General features: G+C 33.6%; 2 protein-coding genes across 2 annotated transcripts; both read right to left on the reverse strand.

Moving 5' to 3' along the window:
- Nucleotides 1-299: 299 nt before the first annotated feature.
- On the reverse strand, nucleotides 300-14,790 carry LOC111701239 (influenza virus NS1A-binding protein). Its single transcript, XM_023472434.1, has 12 exons — nucleotides 14,635-14,790; nucleotides 14,363-14,471; nucleotides 9,398-9,456; nucleotides 8,200-8,234; nucleotides 7,233-7,270; nucleotides 5,598-5,663; nucleotides 4,181-4,231; nucleotides 3,491-3,503; nucleotides 3,126-3,254; nucleotides 2,528-2,626; nucleotides 1,817-1,936; nucleotides 300-1,451 (listed from the first exon to the last, which is right to left on the reverse strand). The coding sequence occupies exons 3-12, from the start codon at nucleotides 9,452-9,454 to the stop codon at nucleotides 1,145-1,147; spliced, it is 915 nt and encodes a 304-aa protein (XP_023328202.1). The 5' UTR covers nucleotides 9,455-9,456; nucleotides 14,363-14,471; nucleotides 14,635-14,790; the 3' UTR covers nucleotides 300-1,144.
- Nucleotides 14,791-18,197: 3,407 nt separating this feature from the next.
- Nucleotides 18,198-22,243, reverse strand: LOC111701379 (protein tramtrack, beta isoform; the record flags this gene model as incomplete). The annotated part of the gene is given in 3 exon segments (XM_023472647.1): nucleotides 18,198-19,340; nucleotides 21,269-21,349; nucleotides 21,445-22,243. Coding segments are annotated over 3 exon segments (1,365 nt in total), but the record flags the coding sequence as incomplete, so codon positions are not given.
- Nucleotides 22,244-23,560: the final 1,317 nt, after the last annotated feature.

A 23,560-nucleotide genomic window follows, 5' to 3' on the forward strand; every position in this document is an offset into this window, starting at 1 on the left:
TGCTCTAGTTTATAGATTTTTAAATTTAGAAGAGTTCGTTTAAGTAACATTTTGTAGTTTCCGTTTGACGTAAAACTATGTCAAATGTTCGAAAACCAGTTGATCATTTTTTATAATTCTGTACAAATCTATATTGTAGAGAAGAAGAAAAAAAAGCTTAGAAATTGTAATAATTGATACAAAGCTGTTTGCAACCACGGGGCCGGGATTACTGCAAGTGTAAAGGTTTTTCACGTCTATAGGGGGAGGGGGAAATCTCAAATACGTCTCAGAGTGGTTAAAATTCTAAAAAACACAGATTCAAGTTAATAAAGATTTATTTAAAATGAAAAAGTAATACTATCAGCATGATAAGCTAGTGATGTATGATAGGAGTACTGATCAGCATGATATAGCTACTGATGTATGATGGGAGTGCGGATCAGCATGATATAGCTCCTGATGTATGATGGGAGTACTGATCAGCATGATATAGCTCCTGATGCATGATGGGAGTACTGATCAGCATGATATAGCTACTGATGTATGATGGGAGTACTGATCAGCATGATATAACTATACTGATGAATGATGGGAGTACTGATCAGCATGATTAGCTACTGATGTATGATGGGAGTACTGATCAGCATGATATAACTATACTGATGAATGATGGGAGTACTGATCAGCATGATATAGCTCCTGATGTGTGATGGGAGTACTGATCAGCATGATATAGCTCCTGATGTATAATGGGAGTACTGATCAGCATGCTATAGCTACTGATGTATGATGGAAGTACTGATCAGCATGATATAGCTACTGATGTATGATGGAAGTACTGATCAGCATAATATAGCCACTGATGCATGATGGGAGTGCTGATCAGCATGATATAGCTACTGATGCATGATGGTAGTACTGATCAGCATGATATAGCTACTGATGCATGATGGGAGTGCGGATCAGCATGATATAGCTACTGATGCATGATGGGAGTACTGATCAGCATGATATAGCTACTGATGTATGATGGGAGTACTGATCAGCATGATATAGCTACTGATACATGGTGGGAGTGCGGATCAGCATGATATAGCTACTGATGTGTGATGGAAGTACTGATCAGCATGATATAGCTACTGATGTATGATGGGAGTGCGGATCAGCATGATATAGCTACTGATGCATGATGGGAATGCTGATATTGCATAGGTTCTTCCCTCCAGGCCTCTCCATCAAACCTTTCCATAGTTTGGAGAGAGTTATAGCCTCCATCACTGCCTCCGAACACCACCAAGTTGTCATCTACCACCTCCATGGTCACATCAGCACGTGCATTGAGCATCGGAGGTCCTGTTCTCCAAGAGCGCAACCAAGGATTGTAAATTTCCACAACATTGAGACGGTGACCATTGAATCCTCCTGCAACATATGCTTCTCCATTGTAGAAAGCACAATCATGGGTATACCTGCAGACATTTAGTATTATTATTATTATTATTATTATTATTATTATTATTAATATAATTATTAATTATTATTTGTATTACTACTATAGAATGTTATAACCCTAGATAGAATCTCTTAAAGTTTTGATAAAATTTCATATTTATACGTGAAATAGAATAAAATACATTTTTTAATGCTTGAAATAAAAAATCAGAATAATAGGCATGACGAAAAGGTTTGTATCACATTTTTTTTTATTAATTCATGATAGAATTATCTATTATTTTGATAAGCATGAAGAACCTTCTTTTCCAGAGATAGAACAGATCGATATTTTACACTGACAAATCAAAAATAAACTTCCAGCGAAGAGCTAGAGAATTACCTTGCTGTTGGCATAGGTGGAAGCTGTTCCATAAACCCCTCATTTATATCATAAATCTCTACAGTAGACAAGTCAATATTTCCCTCCACCTCTCCTCCAATTACCAGAACTTTACTTTCACTAAAAAAATTTAATTTCTTATTTTTTTTAACAGGTTTGTAAACAAAAATCCTTTGATTTTAAAAAAGATTTCTCTTTTTAAATATTCAATATTAAATATCCTAACATTCATAAAAAAATCTTAACCAGTAAGTAAAGAGAAATTCTTCAAAAAATAAAAAAAAAATTCTCCCGAATTCCATTCTAACATTTAACAATTATAAAAAACTCAAATTTAATGAACGGGGTTATATAAGTACAAGATAGGAATTAGCTTAGTACCTGATAGAGATTAGCTTGGTACCTTTGGATTAGCTTAGTTCATGATAGAGATTAATTTATTATCTGATGGGAATTTGCTTGTGGTACCTGATAGGGATTAGTTTAGTACCTGACTGGGAATAGCTTAGTACTTGATAGGGATTAGCTTAGTACCTGAAAGGAATTAGCTATAGTACTTGATGGGGATTATATTTATCCCTGATAGGGATTAGCTTAGTACTTGATAGGTATTAGCTTAGTGCTTGATAGGTATTAGCTTAGTACCTGATAGAGATTAGCTTAGTACCTGATAGGTATTAGCTTAGTACCTGATAGGGATTAGTTTAATACCTGATTGGAATTGCACAGTGATCATATCTGCTTTGTGTCAGATTAAAAGGTAAAAGTTTCCAGCTGCTTCCATCGAAAATCTCCATTGAAGAAAGAAATCTAAAATAAAATAAAAATCAGGCCTGATTTGGCTGAAAAGGTTTCTTTTTCCGGAGGCCAAAACTTGTATTTGAAAATGCATGTTTAGGCGGTAAACCTCGAGTTTAGTTAATACAATTAAACTTTAATCCTTCAATTTAAAAGTTTAGGCGGTAAACCTCGTTTAGGCGGTAAACCTCGAGTTTAGTTAATACAATTAAACTTTAATCCTTCAATTTAAAAGTTTAGGCGGTAAACCTCAATTTAAGTCAAAAAAATTAAAGTCTATCCAAATCAAAAGCTTTAACCTCTGACTAAATCTTTTTTATACAGTAAGAGCCAGCACACTCTGGAATATGAAGACGACTTTATGAGTTAAGGTATAATTGACAATTGAGTTTATAAGTTACTAGTAAAACTATATGCTTTGTAACATTATCAAATATACTTAATATTGCTGTAATGTCGCCTTCATATTTCACAGTTTTCTGGTTCTCACTGTATCAAAATACAATCTTACCCGTCCTTATTTCTTCCCCCAACTGCTAGAAGGTTGTCTCCTAGAGCTGTCAGAGTAAAACGGGATCTTGCCACATTCATGCTTTCTATCTCAACCCACCTCCCCAGCTCATTCACAAAACAGATGTGACTAAATAAAATATTCTATTAAAGGGATTGTAGACGTAATTTCAAGTGATCCTCCATTTAAAAAAAGTGGCATTTACAATTAACAACGGTACCAATTCAAAAAAATTGAAAAAAGAATGAATAATAAGTTTTTTCTATCTGACTCACTTTTTGTCTTATTTTAAACTGGCATTAGTTTTGATGAGAGTATTAAAGAAAGAAAAAAATAGTGACAAATTGAAAAAAAAATTGGTTTACCTTACAACACCATCTGGAGAGACGAGATTGCAACTTATGATATTTTTAAACAATATTTTTTAATTAAATACTTTAAAGGGCTTTAGATAAAATTGATTAAAATCAGAAATAACAAATATTCTACTAAATCTTCTAGATTTTTTTCTATGATATTTTTCTCCCGTTAATCTTTATTTCCAAACTATGAGGTCAGAGCTGAAAACTTTAGAATGGTGGATATCAAGATTAATGCTTGATCCTCGCTTTTTCTTAATTTCGAGACTAACATAATCTTGCACTTGTATCCTGAAAAGTGCATAAAATTCAACCAATTTAGAGTCGCATATATGAAGCCCATAAAGTTGAAATTTTGCGCGCCATTTAAGATTATTTACAGAAACGGAAGGGTCTCTCTAATTTTAAAAAACTGGTTTTTGATTTTTTCTCTTCTATATCCAAGAAAGAACGGTTTAAGAAGAAAATCAAAAGTGTGTCCATTGGATACTTAGATTAAGTAATCGAAATTAAGGATATCTCATTCTGAAGATTTCAGCTCTGTTAGATCAAATATTCTAAGCTTGAAATATGAAAAGTCAACACACAAAGAAAAAGGGATTAGAAAATTTGAGTTTATGCAAGAACTCAGTTCCTTTGTAATTAAAGAATGTATGATTATATGAAAAATGTCCAATTCTACATGAGTTGCATTACTGGTATGTTCTCCCCCACAGTAAACTAGTTGTTCCATCAGAACAGCAGCTTCTGAATTTTAAAAATTGATTTAGTCTTAGAAAATAAATTTTTTTGTATATCGTGTTGTTTTCTATTAGTATAATTATCACATTGGAACGCTAAATTGAATAATAGAGAAAACAAAAGTTGAGTTGTGTGTTTCAAAGTTACTACAAACGTTATAGTTAAAGTATCCTCTATTTAAATAGTTGCACGCCGGATTCACATAAATTTGATTTAAACCTCCATCTAAACAAAACTGAAGAAAATATTCATGCTTTTCTCGGACAAAAGCATGTTTTAAGATGAAAACCCAACAATATTTTGCTTATTATTGATCAGAGTAAGATACTGTTGTGAATTATACGAGCAACTCGTTAATGAGGGGGGGGGACGGGGGGGGAATTAAAATTTAAGTAGTAGGTTGTAATTAATACTCAACTTTTTCTTTGCCTAAAATTTGTCTTTTTCAATTGCTGGGGTTTCAACTAAGGAATTGAGTTTTTGCCACAGACAAAAATGTTCTTATCTCTTCATCTTTGCAGCCTGATGGTGTAAACCTTTGATATTTTAAACTGAAAATCTTGATCTAACAGAATTCATAGTTTGAAATATTAAATTTCTACAGCATCAGGTTGCAGAGATACAGGGATTAAAAAGTCAGTGTTTGTGGCAAAGACTCAATTCCTTTGGCCCTTTAATACTATTTGTGATAAGCGTTTAGTATAACAAAGAAAAAGAAATAAAGAAATAATTCCAAAGATTTTTTTAATAAAATCAATGATCCAATTTTTTATTGATAAGTGGGATGTTATTCAATTTTATTATCTCAGTATAATTGACATAACTACCCGCCATATTATGGATTGGATTTGTCTTCTATGGCAATAATTATTTACAACTACTTTACAGTGAAGTTAAGGTAATTCTAATTGGTCTTGGACCCTGTGGTTTGGTAAAATTTTTCATTTTCTGAAAAAGTTGTTGTACTCAATTTGATCGTCGTTTGAAAATGAAAATGCGCGAATTTTTTCACGGGAACTTCGCAGTGCAAGTCGTTATTTTACCTAATCTTCGTTGGGGAAATCATGGGTAGGTATAATGTAGGTTAAAAGGCGGTAATAATTATTTACAACTATTTTACAGGGAAGTTAAGAAAATTTAACTTTACCAAGGGTTCCCAAGACCAATGTTGCAAACAAAACATCTCGAAAAAGTAGTTGTACACAATTTAATAGCAAATGCGCGAATTTTTTCATGAAAACCTCGCAGAGCAGGTCGTTATCTTACTTAATTGTTCAAAGGTACATTAAGTAACTTAACATCCCTCTCTTAACAGTCTTAAGGGAATCATGGGTCGGTAATGTTGGTCAAAAGACGGTAAATAGTAATCTACCTAATCCCTCTAGTTTTCCTACGTCTTCTACTACCAGATCACAGGAGTAGGTTTCTGTAGCGCCAGCTTAACAAATACATATCCAAGCTTATATTTGGCGTGTCAGATTGTAGGGTTGGTAATTAAATACATATCCAAGTTTATATTTGGCGTGTCTGATTGTAGGATTGGTAATTAAATACATATCAAAGTTTATATTTGGCGTGTCTGATTGTAGGATTGGTAATTAAATACATATCCAAGCTTATATTTGACGTGTCTGATTGTAGGATTGGTAATTAAATACATATCCAAGCTTATATTTGGCGTGTCTGTTTGTAGGGTTGGTAATATTAAATACATATCCAAGTTTATATTTGGCGTGTCTGTTTGTAGGGTTGGTAATTAAATACATATCCAAGTTTATATTTGGCGTGTCTGTTTGTAGGGTTGGTAATATTACATACATATCCAAGTTTATATTTGGCGTGTCTGTTTGTAGGGTTGGTAATTAAATACATATCCAAGTTTATATTTGGCGTGTCTGTTTGTAGGGTTGGTAATTAAATACATATCCAAGTTTATATTTGGCGTGTCTGTTTGTAGGGTTGGAAATAAAATACAAATCCAAGCTTATATTTGGCGTGTCTGTTTGTAGGGTTTGTAATTAAATACATATCCAAGCTTATATTTGGCGTGTCTGTTTGTAGGGTTGGTAATTAAATACATATCCAAGCTTATATCTGGCGTGTCTGATTGTAGGGTTGGTAAACAAATACATATCCAAGCTTAACTTGGCGTGTCTGTTTGTAGGGTTAGTAATATTACATACATATCCAAGTTTATATTTGGCGTGTCTGTTTGTATGGTTGGTAATAAAATACATATCCAAGTTTATATTTGGCGTGTCTGTTTGTATGGTTGGTAATAAAATACATATCCAAGTTTATATTTTGCGTGTCTGTTTGTACTGTAGGGTTGATAAACAAATACATATCCAAACTTATATTTAGCGTGTCTGTTTGTAGGGGTGGTAATATAAAATACATATCCAAGTTTATATTTGGCGTGTCTGTTTGTAGGGTTGGTAATTAAATACATATCCATGTTTATATTTGGCGTGTCTGATTGTAGGGTTGGTAATATTAAATACATATCCTAGTTTATATTTGGCGTGTCTGTTTGTAGGGTTGGTAATTAAATACATATCCAAGTTTATATTTGGCGTGTCTGTTTGTAGGGTTTGTAATTAAATACATATCCAAGTTTATATTTGACGTGTCTGTTTGTAGGGTTGGTAATTAAATACATATCCAAGTTTATATTTGGCGTGTCTGTTTGTACGGTTTGTAATTAAATACATATCCAAGTCTATTTTTGGCGTGTCTGATTGTAGGGTTGGTTGGATTTAGCTGAACTGATCAAACCAACATCTTGAATATCCCCAAGGAACGTTTATGATCTGTCAGAATAAAAAATGTCTCTCAAAGATTTAATGAGTTTTGAAATTTCCAAATCCGGAAAAAGTTTTCTTGTTGTTTAAAATATGACAAATGAAGATCAAGAATACAAAGAAAAGATTACTATTCATATAAAATATAATAATAATATATACATTTGATGCCATAGCTGAGAAAATATATGATAAAAACTTACAATCATAAAGGCCTCCAAGAATTACTGCAGCATTAGCTCTGAAATATATACGAATATGTCAAAACTAGAATCTAAGCGTTTGACGCAAACTCAAAGTATACCTAATACCTATATATTTGCAATCTGAGGATGTAAACCTATAATATTTCAAACTTAGACTTTTTGGTCTGCGACTTTAGGCTGCAAAGATATAGGGGTAAGGAAATTAGAGTTTGTTGCAGTTCATTTGTTCACAATGTGCTCTCGTGCACATTACTTTTCTGTCATTGAATAAGTTTCTGTACAGGATATAGAGCTTGTTCTTAGGCATATCCGCAGAGCTCGATATCCACAATGTAAACTTCCTAGATAACGGGATCTAGGAAGAGATAGTTAAGAAATGAATGCATGTCCGATTCACAACGGTCCCTTTAAACATTGGTCTGATCAGGAATGAATAAGATTTCCGCATTTTTTGCGGAATTTTTTTATTTTTAATTTTAGTTTCTCTAGGAAAGTGACAGAATTCAATACTTTTATCAATACAAAAATTACGATATTTTCCTCATTGTTACTCAGATAGATTTTAAAAGGTACCATCGTGGATTGGACTTGTCACTCTAAAAATGGAGGGTCTCATTTAGTTAGGCCTTCGGTCCCTTGAAATTAAACCGCCAGGGGGCAAGGGAACTGATCGAGCGGTTATGAATAATATTTAAAGTACATAAGTTTTCCCCTCTAAAAATCTGATTATTTGATTAGTATTATTATTATATACTAGCTGAAGTGCCCAGCATTGCCCGTGGAATTTTAAAAATACGGTGAACATTTTTTTGAATTTTGAAGAAAAAATGTTGGACTTTTTTTTAGCCTTTGTAACCCCTGGGTTTCCTCAACAAATTTCAGCCAATTTGGTTCAGCCGTTTGACCAGCTATAAGCTAACAAATATATTTGAACTTTATTTATATATAGATCTAGCTTACACACCCGCAAGTAGTTTTCTTCCCTGAAGGTACCACAACCTATAGACAATTAGATTTATTATGCAAAGAAGAAAAATACAGTTATCCGAAAAACCAAAGACAGTTAGATCTGACGAACACTATGATAGAAGTACAAATATGCGGCAACTGGCGGGCAATCCGGCCCACTGACTTACCACTTGATTAAATAATACTTTTAGAAATACCTTCAGTTTTTTTATGACATAATGAACTTTTTTAATTATTCATTCTGCATAGAGAAAAAACCCTTTGAAAGTGAAAACATAGTAAAATTGAATATGGACTATAAATAGACTATAAAGTGTAAATTTGAATCTACATTTCTACTTATAATTGATATAAGTTTGTCATAAAAAATATCAATGATTGATCACCGGTCACCACGAAGTTCCAAATTTTCTTTTTTTGAATAACATTTTAGTTTTTTTATTAGAAAGTTTCGATGAAATACATTTTTTTTCTTCATATTTTTTCTGTCAAGTTTTTCCGTATATTTAAAATTCGGTTATGGTGATGGACCAAACCTCTGTAGAGTAAAAAAGTAGATGTATAGTTCCACATTTTATTGAAAATATATTTCGGTCTGGGTTGACCCTCGTCAGTTCTAACGATATAATAACCATCAAAATCGATAAAAAAATTAAAAACCGTAATAAACAAATAAAGATAAACAAATAAAAGAGATTATTCAAAATAAAAATTTGGGCTGTCAAATGGACATAAGGGAAACGAACTCAGATTATCAGATGGAAAAAAGATAATTTGCAAATATTCACTCTAAAAAAATGTTTTAAGACAATTATTATTCCTTGAGATTGTTTCTGTCACAAAGGTTAAAAACAAACTGTTTAGATGTATGTGTATAAAGTGATGGTGGGGTCGAACTAATTAACGAACTATTGCGTAAATCGGGGGGAGGGGGTTGGGGTCTGAAAGGGACTGTGACGTAATTTCAATTTTTCCCTTTTTTATAGAGGTGCAGTGGTATGAAGGAGAAGGAAGTTTGTCAGAATTTACCATTTTTCTAGATAAAAAAAAAATCTGCCACATAGAGGGTCATTCTAATTTCAAAATGTTGATTAAATCCTGATTTAAAATTATAACATTCACGATATCTTTACTTCATGCAAATCAGTTTAAAAGGTTAAAAAATTAAAAACCCAAAAAGAAAACAAAATCACCTTTTTGCCGCCCACCATAGCTCCGGCTAAATACAAAACTACCAGACTAAGAATCATACCTAGAAAAATGTAAAAAATTATTTTTAAAGAAGAAATGTTAAAAAAAAAAATGTACAGTTAGAACAAAATGAAAAAAAATATTTTAGATATGCTATGACTTTTTAATATGGTGGGAATTATTTTCTTTTTATTTTAATATTTTTGGGAGAAATTTGTGCAATTATTAGCTGAATTAATTCTAAAAATACTGTAGTTATTACAAATTACAAATTCTTGGGAAGATTTCTGAATTAAAAGAAATAACGAAGACCAAAATTTTTCCAAAGTTTACAGATCACTACATGACAGTGAGACCAATAAAACACTGGAATGGGAAGACGACATATAAGCAATCTTATGTTTTTTTAATGATGGTATGAACTAAATAGGGTGTGGTAACAGTTCGCCCAATAACGTTTCACCCAATCACGGTTCACCCAATTACGTTTCACCCAATCACGTTTCACACACAACGTTTCGCCCAATTTTAGGTAAAATAACGTTTCCCCCAGTTTAAAGAATTTTTTGGGGGGGTAAAACTCAAAAGTAAGTGTAGTTTGGGTGAAACGTGAATTGGGTGAAACGTGATTGGGTGAAACGTGATTGGGTGAAACTTGATTGGGCGAACTGCATACCACACGTCCTGTATAGGTTTACCAGTATAGCTTGAAAATTGCGTATAGGTGAATATAGGTCTGTGTCTACTGCACACAATTCATGTGTTTTGTGTTCATTAGAATATTTATAACTATAGAGTCTATAATAATTTGTCTTTTTATTCTACTGTTTAATGTGTCCTTCTGTACTGTATATATTTCCGTTTATGAAACTGTTCAATATGTGGGAAACTTAAAATTAAGTAATATTAAAATTTCAAATAAATATGTTGTCTGAATGTTTTTTTTATTTAAAAAAGTGAGAAAGTATGTGATTTCTGAGCTATCCATTTACCGGGTCTTTTTCCTTAAATTCAAGTAAAGAATATATATATATGTAGAGAGTATAGACTGTATCCACTGTTATCCAGAACTGTTAAAAATAAGATAAAATTCTGTGAAAATACAGGGTGAAATTTTATGAAATAATCTTACTTTTCACTAGCTATTGATTTAGATTTTAAATAACTAGTAGTTAGATGTCATTCAAATGCAATTATGCAATGCTTTAAAAAAGAAATATTTAGAGTCCAAATTGTTTTCAAAGAACCTCCCAAAAATTAAGTTTTTTGAAATTTTAAACAAAAAGTGTGTTATTTTGATTTCATTTCTCTTATTTACATCGTATACACAGGGTGAGAGGACCTCAGAGCAGAAAACTTTAGAATGAGATATATCTTTAATCCCGATTACTTAATCTAAGTATCCAATGGACACTCTTTTGATTTTCTTCTTAAACCGTTCTTTTTTGGATATAGAAGAGAAAAATCAAAAACCAGTTTTTTTTAAATTTTGGAGTCCCCCTTGTTTCTGTATATTAGTCTTAAATTTCAAATTTATCGGCTTCATATATGAAACTCTAATTGGTTGAATTTAATACACTTTTCAGGATACAAGTACAGATTAGGTTAGTCTCGATATTATGAAAAAGAGAGGATCAAGCATTAATCTTGAATCCACCATGCTAAAGTTTTCAGCTGTCTACAAAAACGAGGAAATAAAACTGTGTGACACCCTGCAAGTTCTAGCCTTGGATAAACTTTGTAAAATTAAGAGATAAAAATGCCATTCATTCGCAAAAAAACATGCATGATGTAATCTTAAAACAACAAAAATTTGAATGTCAATATTTTTAAAAACTTTTTTTTGTATCAAGTTATCACCGTTTCAAATAAAAAAAAATAAAAAATTTTGCATCGTTATTTTCTAATGACGTTCATATACAAAGAATAAATTGTTGCAGTTTATAAAGTAACATTCTAAAGCTGAAATTATTACAAGAAACATAAAGGCGGATGGTACTTATTAAAAGACGACATTTTAACAACATTTTTTTTTAATATTTCAATTTATTTTAATTAAATAAAGAGAACTCTTATCTTCTGTAAATAAATAAAATTAAGTCAATTTCAAAATACTTCTCATGGAAATTATTAGTTTCGCCACTTGGGAAATTGTCCCTCGGGAAGTTGCTCTTTGGGAAAAGGCCTTTCAGAAAATACCTTTTAATATTCCAAAATAAATACCATTCTTCCTGAAATATAATATTATGTAAACAAAAAAGTTTCAATGAAATATCAAATATGGAATACAAAATTTTTTTATCTCACTGATTACACGGATAACAATTATTTCCTCATGCATACTCTGAGTCACCCTGGGACGTACATTTGAGATTTCCCCCTCCCCATAGACACGTGGTTAAAACCCCTACACTTGAAAAAAAATGTACTACGGGGACCCATAATAAAAAGACGACTGTTGGACTCAAGTTGTGATTTAAATAGTCCAATGTAATGTTAAAACTGTGTTCCGTATAACAAATACACATTGAATTGCTTAAATGTCGTCTTCCTGTTAGACAATAATAAATTTTATATTTTCTTCTATCTTAAATATATTGTAATATTTAAATTTTCAATAATCTTGTAGAGAAAGTAACAATTTCACTTTTACAGGGTGGAGTTAGAATGCAGACTGGGAAAAATCCGTACAGTCGTCTCTGATGTTTCATTCCTTGTAGGTTATCATATAATATTTAAAACCTACATGTATTATATATATTAAAAATACGGAACAATTTTCTTGAAATAACTGCGGAATAGAAAGGCGACCGTTAGACTCAAGTTCAGGGGCGGATACAGGATTTAAGTGAAGGGGGGGGGGCAAGTTTTTTTAGGAAAAAAATTCATAATTATAGGAACAAAAATCGCGCCACAGGTGAAAATTTTTTTGACTTAAAAGACTAAAAAAGAGTCAAAATTAATGACTATAAAGACTAAAAAACTAGATTTTTAACTTTTCACACATTATTAAGACAAATATTTTTCCTGTTCTGCATTAGGGTTTCTTTCCCCCCTTAAGCATGCTATTGAGAAGCTATTCTAAAAATAGGAACAAAAAGTTCCAAATTCAGAAGCTACGCGCCCCTCCCTAAATCTTTCAGGGGGGACGAATGTCCCCCCCCCTGTATTCGCCCCTGCTCAAGTTATGAGTTCAAATAGTTATAAGTTATATGAAAGAAAACATTTGTATTGTATACACAGACCTATTTCACTTATCTGGATTGTCAAGCTACAGTCGCTGCAGCCTTGCAGGCAAAATTATTTACTTTTTTAAATGTCGCTTTCCTTTTTCATGGTATGAGGAGTCTTAATAATGTACAGGGTTACCCACAAAGTATGAGACTACTGTAAAACATGTTTAACTACATAATTCCTTATAGTAATGATTTCCTGCAATTTTAAACTTCCTTTCTCTTTGTTAATTCATTAAATAAGTCATTTAAAGATCAAATTCGAAACAAGTTCGACCAGGAGTATGAAAAAGAAGGGAGATATATCTGAGGCGGAGTGGGTTTCATGCATAGAGAATAGAATATATAGCGAGGAATTTACTAGAAAAAAGTGTAAAACGGCCATTTTGTTGTACTGTTTCCATACTGCAGGTGTACTTCACATATATATGCTATATAACCTGGAATATCATTTTATAGAAAATCTAAAATTATTGTTAAAAGAAAACCAAATTATGAAATAGGCTGGTTTCATAATTGACCAATGATCATTTAACATAGACTCTATGCCTTCCACTTTACAAACGATGATTTTCCGTTAAAACTATAAATGATGTTTTTATTCACCTAATTCATTATTAAGTTTATTTAACAGTTTAAAAAATTCGAAATTGAAATGGATAGTCTAGGGAACATACTTGTCAACCATTAACTTCAAGACCCCCCCCCCCTCCATGTAATGTCGTCTTCAACCTAAAAGCACCTCTCAGAGACGAGAAACCAAACCAATCAATTTCAACCCGCTTCTCTTTGTTCTCCGAGAACGGAATATAAACACTTTTATTAATTGTGAACCACTTCAAAGTTAAGCAAAGAATATTTACATATAAAGAATTAGTGACTTTCCTTAACATTTAATTGTCACTCTTTTCAGAAGTTTTAATGTATAAAAAAAACGTCTTAGGACTCCCCGACAGTTTAACCCACAGATACTCAAATAGATCGTAAGAATCTTTTCATTATAAAACAGAAAGTGTCTTAACCTAACCTAACCCTAAATAAATACACTAAATTAATTATTTTCTGGATCTACAAAATTCAATTTTGGAATTTTCCGGGGCATTGAACACAACATGAATCCCACTCCGCCTATACCTGACGCGGCCCGCCTTACCATATAATTATACATATGTTTTGTAGACGGTACTTCATAAAAAAAAGAAATATTTGTCTGTTGTACAATTACCGCGTATACAATAACCTATTCTGAATGTTTCTTATACAAATGGAGTACCATCTACAAAGCATGTAAAATCATATGGTAGGGCGGGCCGCGTCAGTTGTATCTCCCTTCTATTTTATACTCCTTGGGTTCGACATATTTTAGTAGTTTCAAGTCATCTTTACAGTCTCATCCTGTGTGGGTAACCCTGTATAATTTTTTTTAATTACATTGTCAGAATTAATGCATTTTTGATCATTATACAAATTTTCAAACATGATGTGGAATTTGTTTGTCGTCTTCATTTAGTCTTTCTGTTTGACTATAAATGTGCTGTTTATAAAAAAAGTGAATATTTTGATGCATGGGTCCCAATAATTCTGCATTAATTCAGTGACGAATTCGATATCGTCTTTCTAAATAATTCTTTGGTTTAATATATAGTGATACCTACTGAGAAAGCTGTATATTTTAGTCTGCTGTTGCGCGACTGCGCTATTTCCGTAAAGACCTAATGTAGATTCAATAACTACCGTGCTGTTTTCGTCCGGACCGGAAAGTAAGATCTTTTCGTCCTACTCTTCTCCATAATAAAGAACACACAGAGTAGCTCCAATCTTTATTTATACTCCGATCTTCAAACTGACAAAATAAGAAACTTTAATACCCTATAGAAAAGCTTTGAGCGATTAATAACAAATCTCAGGCATAAAAACTACGGGGGGGGGGAGGAGCTAAAGAACATATACGATACATGAGAATAAATACAGAAAACACAATTATTTATATATAAAAGGATATTTACCACAATGATCCTCGATTCTTGGCACAGTTGAAATACATTTAATACACGAAATCGGTTTACAAACGATACTGACACTAAATATTCTTTGAGTTTATGTGAGAATCCTGCGCATGAGTAGAGGAATCCGTTCACCGGCCCCAAACCAGTTCTCCTCTCTCAACGTCTTCATCTCTGTACAGGGGTCAACTCAAAAATCATCAGGGGCGCAATATAGACTTTACTAACGCAGTATGTATCTGTGTAACATCTGCTATGTTAACAATTTGTTTGTTTCAGGGAATGGGAAGGAAATGGCGCTGGTCTGGCATGTGAAAGCCAGTCGCACTGCTTTGCAGACGAGTTCGGTATCACACACGAACACTCTTTTGGTACAGACAAACAACATGACTACAGTAAAGGAAATTGCAGAACAATGTCGTCAATTATAATTAAACTTGAATAACGAGTAGTTTATTGTAAACTTTAATCAAATTATATTCTTTGTAAGAAAATTTGGTTTAAAGTGATGACTTAAATGTATTGATAATACATAACATGTATATTAATTACTTATTTTTAAGTAAACAATAACAATAAACAAATGTACGCACCAGACTGTACCAATACCGAGATTCTTATGTACTGTATCAGTTAAACCCTTAATAACGAATACAGCGGAAGAATTTATCAAATGTCGTCTTGACAATTTTTCAATGAGTTTTATATTATATTACGTAAATATCAGTATTTGCGAAAATAAATAAATAGCCATGAATATGCGGGAACAGTTTTAACGAGTTCCATAGAATCATTTAATTAAAAAACTAAATATCTTTGGTTCTGTATTACTTACACACACTCTTTTGGTACATGACACACATACATGACGTTTCCGCCCCCCGTTATGTTTATGTTTTGACTACATACTGTTGTACTATGGTAAAACAAAAAAATTACAGTATACAAATAGAGTCTTGTCTTGTCATCTTGCAAAGATATTATAGATTCATAGACACATTTTTACAGTCATTTACCGTTTTCATCAAATAAACTCTAGCAGACAAAATAATATGATGGCTTTTGAAATTAGGCATTACAATTTGCTATTTCATAACAAAGACGATATAGAATTCGTCACTGAATTCCAATGTTTATTGGGACACCCTGTACTACAAATGTGTTGTTCATAAAAAGCTGAATATTTTCATATAAAGACTAAAGGAAGACGACAATAATTCAGCATCGTACATTATCGTGTAATCATACTGATAATAATAACATTTTTATCAAATGAATTGAGTCTTTGTCACAAACACAGATTTACTAATCCCAATATCTTTCAAACTTGATGGTGTAAACCTGTGATATTTCAAAATTAATTTATATGATCCAGCATAATTCATAGTTTGAAATATCTATCAAGGTCTGCGACATTGGGTTGAAAAGATATAACGATTAGAAAATCCGAGTTTGTTGCAAAGACTCAATTCCTTTGTCAAATATCCATCACATTTTCACTTATAGTAGGACTCATAAACTGTGGAGTGATAATACGACATTTAAAGGGACTGTATATTGATAAAGGATAATATGACATTTAAAGGGACTGTATTGATAAAGGATAATACGACATTTAAAGGGACTGTATTGATAAAGGATAATACGACATTTAAAGAGACTGTATTGATAAAGGATAATACGACATTTAAAGAGACTGTATTAATAAAGAATAATACGACATTTAAAGGGACTATATTGATAAAGGATAATACAACATTTAAAGGGACTGTATTGATAAAGAATAATACGACATTTAAAGGGACTGTATTGATAAAAGATAATACGACATTTAAAGGGACTGTATTGATAAAGGATAATACGACATTTAAAGGGACTGTATTGATAAAGAATAATACGACATTTAAAGGGACTGTATTGATAAAAGATAATACGACATTTAAAGGGACTGTATTGATAAAGGATAATACGACATTTAAAGGGACTGTATTGATAAAGGATAATACGACATTTCTAGGGACTGTATATTGATAAAGGATTATATGACATTTAAAGGGACTGTATTGATAAAGGATAATACGACATTTAAAGGGACTGTATTGATAAAGAATAATATGACATTTAAAGGGACTGTGTTAATGAAGGATAATGCGACATTTAAAGGGACTGTGTTGATAAAGGATAATACGACATTTAAAGGGACTGTGTTGATAAAGGATAATACGACATTTAAAGGGACTGTATTGATAAAGGATAATATGACATTTAAAGGGACTGTATTGATAAAGGATAATATGATATTTAAAGGGACTGTGTTGATAAAGGATAATGCCCGATTCACAGCGGTACCCTTCGATGCTTTGTCTGAATTAAGTTTGAATAAAATATCAATGTTCATAATAAAAAACTGATTATTTTTGCTTTTGGTTTCTACTACAGGAGAACATTTAGGGATTATTAGAAATAATTACATATACGACAATATCTTCTGTATTATTGATCAGATAAAGTTTTCAAGGCTGCTGTTGCAATCTTTGAGATCCGGGTTCAACATAATGACAATATTTTTCGCAAATTTTTTTTGCTAACTTTTGCGCATTTTTTACGCGTGAAGCGCAATTAGTTTAACGCGTTTTTTGTGCAATTTTTTGCATAATTAGCGCTACACCGAAAGTTATGTGAAAAACGTATTTTTTTACGCAAATAATATTTTAAGCAAATTTACCAAAATTGAACGTTTCAGTTAAGTTTCAGCTGAGAATCTAACAATTGAAGGTTTATTAAAAAAAATTACATACAAGAACAAGAAATAAACATGGGAATTCAGTGACGACTTTGATTTTGTCTTTTTAAATACTTCTTTGATTTAGTATAGTGATACCTACTGAGAAAGCTGTAATCTGTAAGAGTTTCGTCTGCTATGTTCACATTTTGTTTGTTTATGTTTTGACTGCATACGGTTGTACTTTGTAAAACAAGAAAATTGCAGCATATAAACTGAGTAAACTTGTCCGTCTTCACTGTTCATCTTGCGGAGACATTATAGACACATCTTTACACATCTTTTACCCTTTCCATAAAATAAACTCTAGCAGACATGATAATATTATGGCTTTTGAAATTAGGTATTACAATGCTAACTCATAACAAAGACATATCGAATTCGTCACTAAATTCCCATGTTTTTTTGGACACCCTGTACAAAAAATTATGATATTATGCTACTCTTTTCGTGCAAAAATGTAGCGCAATGAAAGCAAAAAAAAATAGCTTTCTTCCGTAAAAATTTTGCGAATGAAATCCTACTTGAGATAACGCTTACAGTTGGCCCATTTAAGTAATCTATGATTGAAGAGATATTGAGAGGAACAAAAATGTTATAAAATTTAAACATGTAGTTATGTTTTCCCTTCTGTTGACGTGTAAAATCAAAACTGGATGAGCAAAGATTTTAAATAATTAGAAAAGAACTTTCGAGTGTTTCATTTTAAGGGTATAAAAGTTTCTCCTGCAAGGGATAATTTATATTATAAATACAAATAGAGCAAGAAAATTTTTATACCATCTCATGGGTTAACATCATTTATTCGCAAATAGTTTAATACGCATACAAACAAACATTATGTACAGTACAATACATTACAGTACATGTATTGTATACTATGTACTTACATCACTTACATTTACACTGTTTAGCTGAACATTTTCTTGACTAGCTAACTTTGGCGGACAATTAGAAAAATGTTATTTTTACATAATTATTTTTGGACTTCTCGGGAAGCTCAGTTCGATTAATTAACCAAACAAAATTATTTACAACAGTCTTTGGAGATCTATTATGTTCAGAATAAGAAAGAAAATTTACAAAATATTAACTTTTTTTACAAAATATTATTAGCAAGAAATAACATTAACTAGATTTAATGGGTGATGCCCAAATTAGTATATATAATGCCCTAAATAGATATTTCTGTACAATAAACTAAACTTACATATAAATATGATTAAAGTTTGCACCATTTGTTCAGCTTTGGCCTGGTTAATAATGTATTAAACCATAGCCGGAAGGCGAAAAGTCGAAGACACATGTTTGGATGGCCAAAGGATAACGATAAGGCACTTTTGGCAGCCAACAAATTTTCAAAAAAGTAAATGATTAAAAAATTTAGTAAATAAAGAAAATCTCTGTGAAAGTCTGATTTTCCATTGATTGTCTCTGTAAATTTATTGCATAATTCCAGAGTAGGTTATTGAGGACATAGAGGGGACGCTAGGAGGACTAGTAGAGGTGTGTATAGGACTACTGGAGGTTAGGAGGGAGCTGGAGGGGTTGATGAGGGGGGAGGAGGAGGAGGTGAGGAGGGAGCTGGCTGGGTTGAGTAGAGGAGAGCTGGCTGGGAGTAGAGGACTTGTCGAGGTTAGGTTGGATTTATTCATACACTTCTCCATGTGTCCTTTTAGGACGTCGCGCCTCTTAAACTTCCGGCCGCAGAGTTGGCAGGGATACGAGGCCGAGATCCCGCATTCATATCTCTGGTGACGGACCAAGGTCGCCTGGTGGAGATAGGAACGGCCGCATCTCGCGCAGGAATATTTGTTGGTCAGAGGATCTCGCGGATTTTCGAGGCCGTGCGCGTCAGAGAGGTCGAGGGAGCGGGTGAGGGAGGACAGGGAATTGTCCATTAAAGGGAATACAGGACCTACTCCGTCTGAAATCATTTCATAATAATATTTTAAAAATTTATAATACATAAATTTTTAATAATAAATAACAGGGTTGCATTGACTAAGTAAGTAATCTATGAATAATTTGAGCAATTCAATGAGTGAGCAATGAGTAGTTTTGAGCAATATTCAATTTCCGGGAGTGAGCAATTTTTACAGTTATTTAGCAATGTAAATTTTTTTTTATTTTGAGCAAAATTAAAAAGTTTTTGAGCAATTAAGTTGATACAGTTGTAACAAGGGGGGCTGGAGCGATACTAAGAGAGTTTTGAATTGTTAAATTATGAATTTTCTTCATGTGAACTTTCAAATGATCAGTTCTCTTAAACACTTGACCACATGTTTTACAGGGATGGGGCACGAAACGCCCCTGATGCTGATGACGAACATGACGAAGCAGCGTGCATTTGAGATTAAAAACTCGTGCACAAATTGTGCATTGAAACTTGGCCCCTTCCGAGGTTTGACACATGGTATACACGGAATCAGCATTGGAAATCCTCTTGAGTCGAGTGGGGGAGGCGTGGCCTGTCGGGCCCCCCCCTCCCCAACCTCTCAAACCTCCGTCTGAAACAAGAGAGGAGGTCACAGTCTTTGGAAAGGTTTTTGAACAGGGACGGGGTAAGGTTTAAAGGTTTGAGAAACCCCGCGCTTTTTTCTTGTCAAAAAAGTGACTTCCTCTCTTGATTTAAATGAGCATGGAGCCGAATTTTGTGATTCAGTTTAACCATGTACAGTCCTCGTGAGTAAATTGTCAAAAAATCTATTTTGTTAAATTAAACAATAAATCATGCTTTCTGCTCTAAACTTGCTTCAACCCCCGAAAAAAGAAATACTTTTAGCAGTTTTTTGACAATTGATGTTAAACCTCTATACCCCGCCGAATGTTCTAATAAGCACAGGGTGTCCAATAAAAAAGAGGATGTAGATAAACCAGGGGACACCCTGTAGGTTAGTGAAAAGGATTGGTTAGTGGGTTGACTGTGTCCCTCTCTTGTCTCAGTTTAAGGGGCTTAACAGACCCACAAAAAAAAAAAAAAAAAAAAAATACTAAAAAAAAACTAAATACAACAAAAAACTACAAATTTAAAACACCCCAGCCTGTTCAAACTGTGCCCCTTTTATCCAGGGAAGTTTATTTTTTATTTTGAAGATACAGTGAAACCCATTAAACTGTGGATTAGGAAGACGACATTATGTATGTAAAAGTCGTCTTTATTGTTCACAGGTTTAAGGGCTCCACTGCATAAAATAGAAAATTGACTTAATTTATGAAAAAAAGTTATAAATGGCATCATTCCAACCCTCCCCCTTTCTAGTTCTACTAAATAAAGAGTTTAAACTTTTTACCCGAAGCAATTGAACAGATTTTTCAGGCTAAAGTTGGCCTACTTAAAGAGTCAATATTGACATAGTGAGTTTATTCTTCACATCAAAACCAAACAAAATCCAGAACTATGAATCCCAGTATCCCGGTCTTATCTGAGCTAGTAAATTCATCATGGAATAACTTACACACACACACCTTGAATAAATCACACTAATTCAAGCAAAACCTGGCACACATTTATACACTCAAAAAACATGAAAACAAACTTGTTAGAGGGACTATAAGCGTAATTTTAAGTAAACCTCCATGTAAAAATTGCCATTCCAGATTTACAATAAAATGGAAAATATTGAAGTTTTTCTAAAGTAAAAAAGTTTTAAATCCATGCAGTAATATTCGCAAGTCACTTCTGTAGAAAAACCACAATTGAAAAGAATCAGTTTTCAAAATAATAAAAAATTAATATCCAATTCGTACTTAACCAAAGTTTTAAGAGTACCGTTGTGAATCGGGCATTCATATCTTAGCATGGAGGGTCAATTGAAATTATTCTTACAGTCCCTTTAAATAAAATACACTTACCGTCAAGTGAGTCTTCGTCTTCATGTGGAATACCCGGAATCTCCTCTCCTGTCCAAGGATTGATAAACCCAACAGCAGGAACTGAAATTAAGTTAGGATTTAATTCATTTTCTTTGTTTCTCCGACGTAAACTTGACTCTGGTATAAGTATTTAAAGAATGTGAACTATAACATACCTGCACGTTCAGCCAGCTCTTTGTTGCTCATTGCTTCTTCTTCGCTGTCGTCTACACCGTTCTCGCCTAAATCCATTTCAGCAATATCATCATCTTTTCCGTCAGAGTTCTCTTTGTTCTCCTTTCCTGTATCCCGGTCTTCGTCGATCTTAAGCACATCCGAGTCCGATTCATAATTATTGTTAGGTGCACAAGGTCCGGAGGAGGGAGCCATGATGTTCTTAGACTTCGGAGACATCCTGGAGGTCTTAGCGAGCAGGTCTTTTTTCACCGTGAGTTCCGGTTTAACGCCGTTGGATTCCAGCTTTAAAGGAGATGATGTAACAGGGTTCTTTCTTGGTTTCTTCATGGGCGGTGGCACAAGAGCAGCATGCTGACGAGCTGCTAGAGCAAGCTGTTCATGGAAATCAAACATTTGCATGGGTGGTGAGTCAACCATTTTGGCAAGCCTGGCAGCTAGGATTCCACCGGACATTGGGTCTAATCCCTTCTTTCCTCCGATCTCCTGCTTGTAGGGAGTGTTAAGCTGCTGGGTGATGGGAATACTGGGGATATTTAGATGGTTTCCAGGATGGTTTAGCTCTGCCACCTGTTCAAGCTTCTGTTTACTAGCTCCCTCTGCTAGACCTCGAATCTGCAGGGACTCCGCAGTCTGAATGAAGGAGGACAACATGTGCTGGGGGACGTTGGCCTCTCCCTTGTACATGTATTCCACCAGAGACTTGAGGTTCTCGAAGTCCACGTCCTTCATCACGATGACAGGGTGCTTGTCGTTGAGGAAGGCCGACTTGAACAACGTCTGAAATAAAAGGTTGAATTATTGACGTATTTTAACTTGAAGATAAGAGATGCATGATCATTTGAATTCAACAGGCTATTAGTCTTTAGTGTAGAATTGTATGCGCATGAAAGAAATAGGCAAAATGTGCATAAATTTATCTATTTTTCTTCAGAGAAAAAGCATTTTCAGACTATATAGAGACGTCTAAATATTTCAATTAACTATTTACTTTTTCATGGTTTAGAACTTTTTTCACTATAGTTCAAAATTCAAAACTCCATTTATATTTGGGTTTGTGAGTATTATCATCTCTGAGTCTACGTATTTATGGTGGTGCTAGCTAAGCCGGCCAGCTCACCGCCTGCCTGGTTGAGAAAGGCACTATGCTGCCTGAAATGCCTGCAGGATGCCTGGAACCTGGAGGTACCCCCAGGCACTATACCTGGAACCCGGCCCAGCCACCCGACCACGGGTATTTATAGTTGCGCAGGAGCTAGGCTGCCCGGCAGGATGGCTTTCTATCCAATATAGTCACGTGGTTTCTATCTTACTAAATATCTTCATATCTATCTATACCTTCATTCCTAGCTATCTCACTTCCTAGCATTTCTAGACTATGCCACATTCCATAGGTGCAGCAAAACATCCAGGTTCGGAGCCGGAGATTCCCGTCCCTACCCTTTCTATCCCTAGAACCCAGAGCTGGGTCCGAAACCCTCGGAGATAATCTCTCCGAGTTGGGGAATGTCACATATTCATTAATTCTCCAGGTGGGACTTACACCCCCCCCCCTCTCTATCCTCCTAGTTCAACCCATTTCCCTCTTGTTTTGTCCAAACAATATTCTCTATTTTTGAGAGTTTTTCTCCGAGGAAAACTACTAAGATATATCTAGTGTATCCAGGTAGAGTTGGATAATTTGGTTTAAATTTGTGTAAAATAAACAAGGTTTTGTTATCTTAATAAATCCTTATCTCTCTCTATACATGTATGGTGAACTCTGCAGTAGCTCACAGAGATATTAATTTTAATCCTAACTCATACACTCAACAGGTTCCTAACTATCATAACCCGCTCAGGTTCTTAACTATCCTAAACCACTCAGGTTTCTAACTATTCTATTCCTAACTCATACACTCAACAGGTTCCTAACTATCCTATTCCTAACTCATACACTCAACAGGTTCCTAACTATCCTAACCCACTCAGGTTCCTAACTATCCTATTCCTAACTCATACACTCAACAGGTTCCTAACTATCCCAACCCACTCAACATGTTTTTAACTATCCAAACCCACTCAACATGTATCTAACTATCCTAACCCACTCAGGTT

The sequence above is a fragment of the Eurytemora carolleeae genome, unplaced genomic scaffold (genome assembly GCF_000591075.1).
Source record: "Eurytemora carolleeae unplaced genomic scaffold, Eaff_2.0 scaffold26, whole genome shotgun sequence".
NCBI lineage: Eukaryota > Metazoa > Arthropoda > Copepoda > Calanoida > Temoridae > Eurytemora > Eurytemora carolleeae.

What these genes read in the sequence shown, in the direction of transcription:
- LOC111701239 (XM_023472434.1), bottom strand. Translation starts at nt 9,454, where the DNA reads ATGATTCTTAGTCTGGTAGTTTTGTATTTAGCCGGAGCTATGGTGGGC. An exon ending in CACTGTGCAATTCCAATCAG is followed by an intron (nt 1,937 to 2,527) that starts GTATTAAACTAA and finishes AAATTTTTTTAG; the next exon opens with TGAAAGTAAAGTTCTGGTAA. An exon ending in CCACCTATGCCAACAGCAAG is followed by an intron (nt 1,452 to 1,816) that starts GTAATTCTCTAG and finishes AAATGTCTGCAG; the next exon opens with GTATACCCATGATTGTGCTT.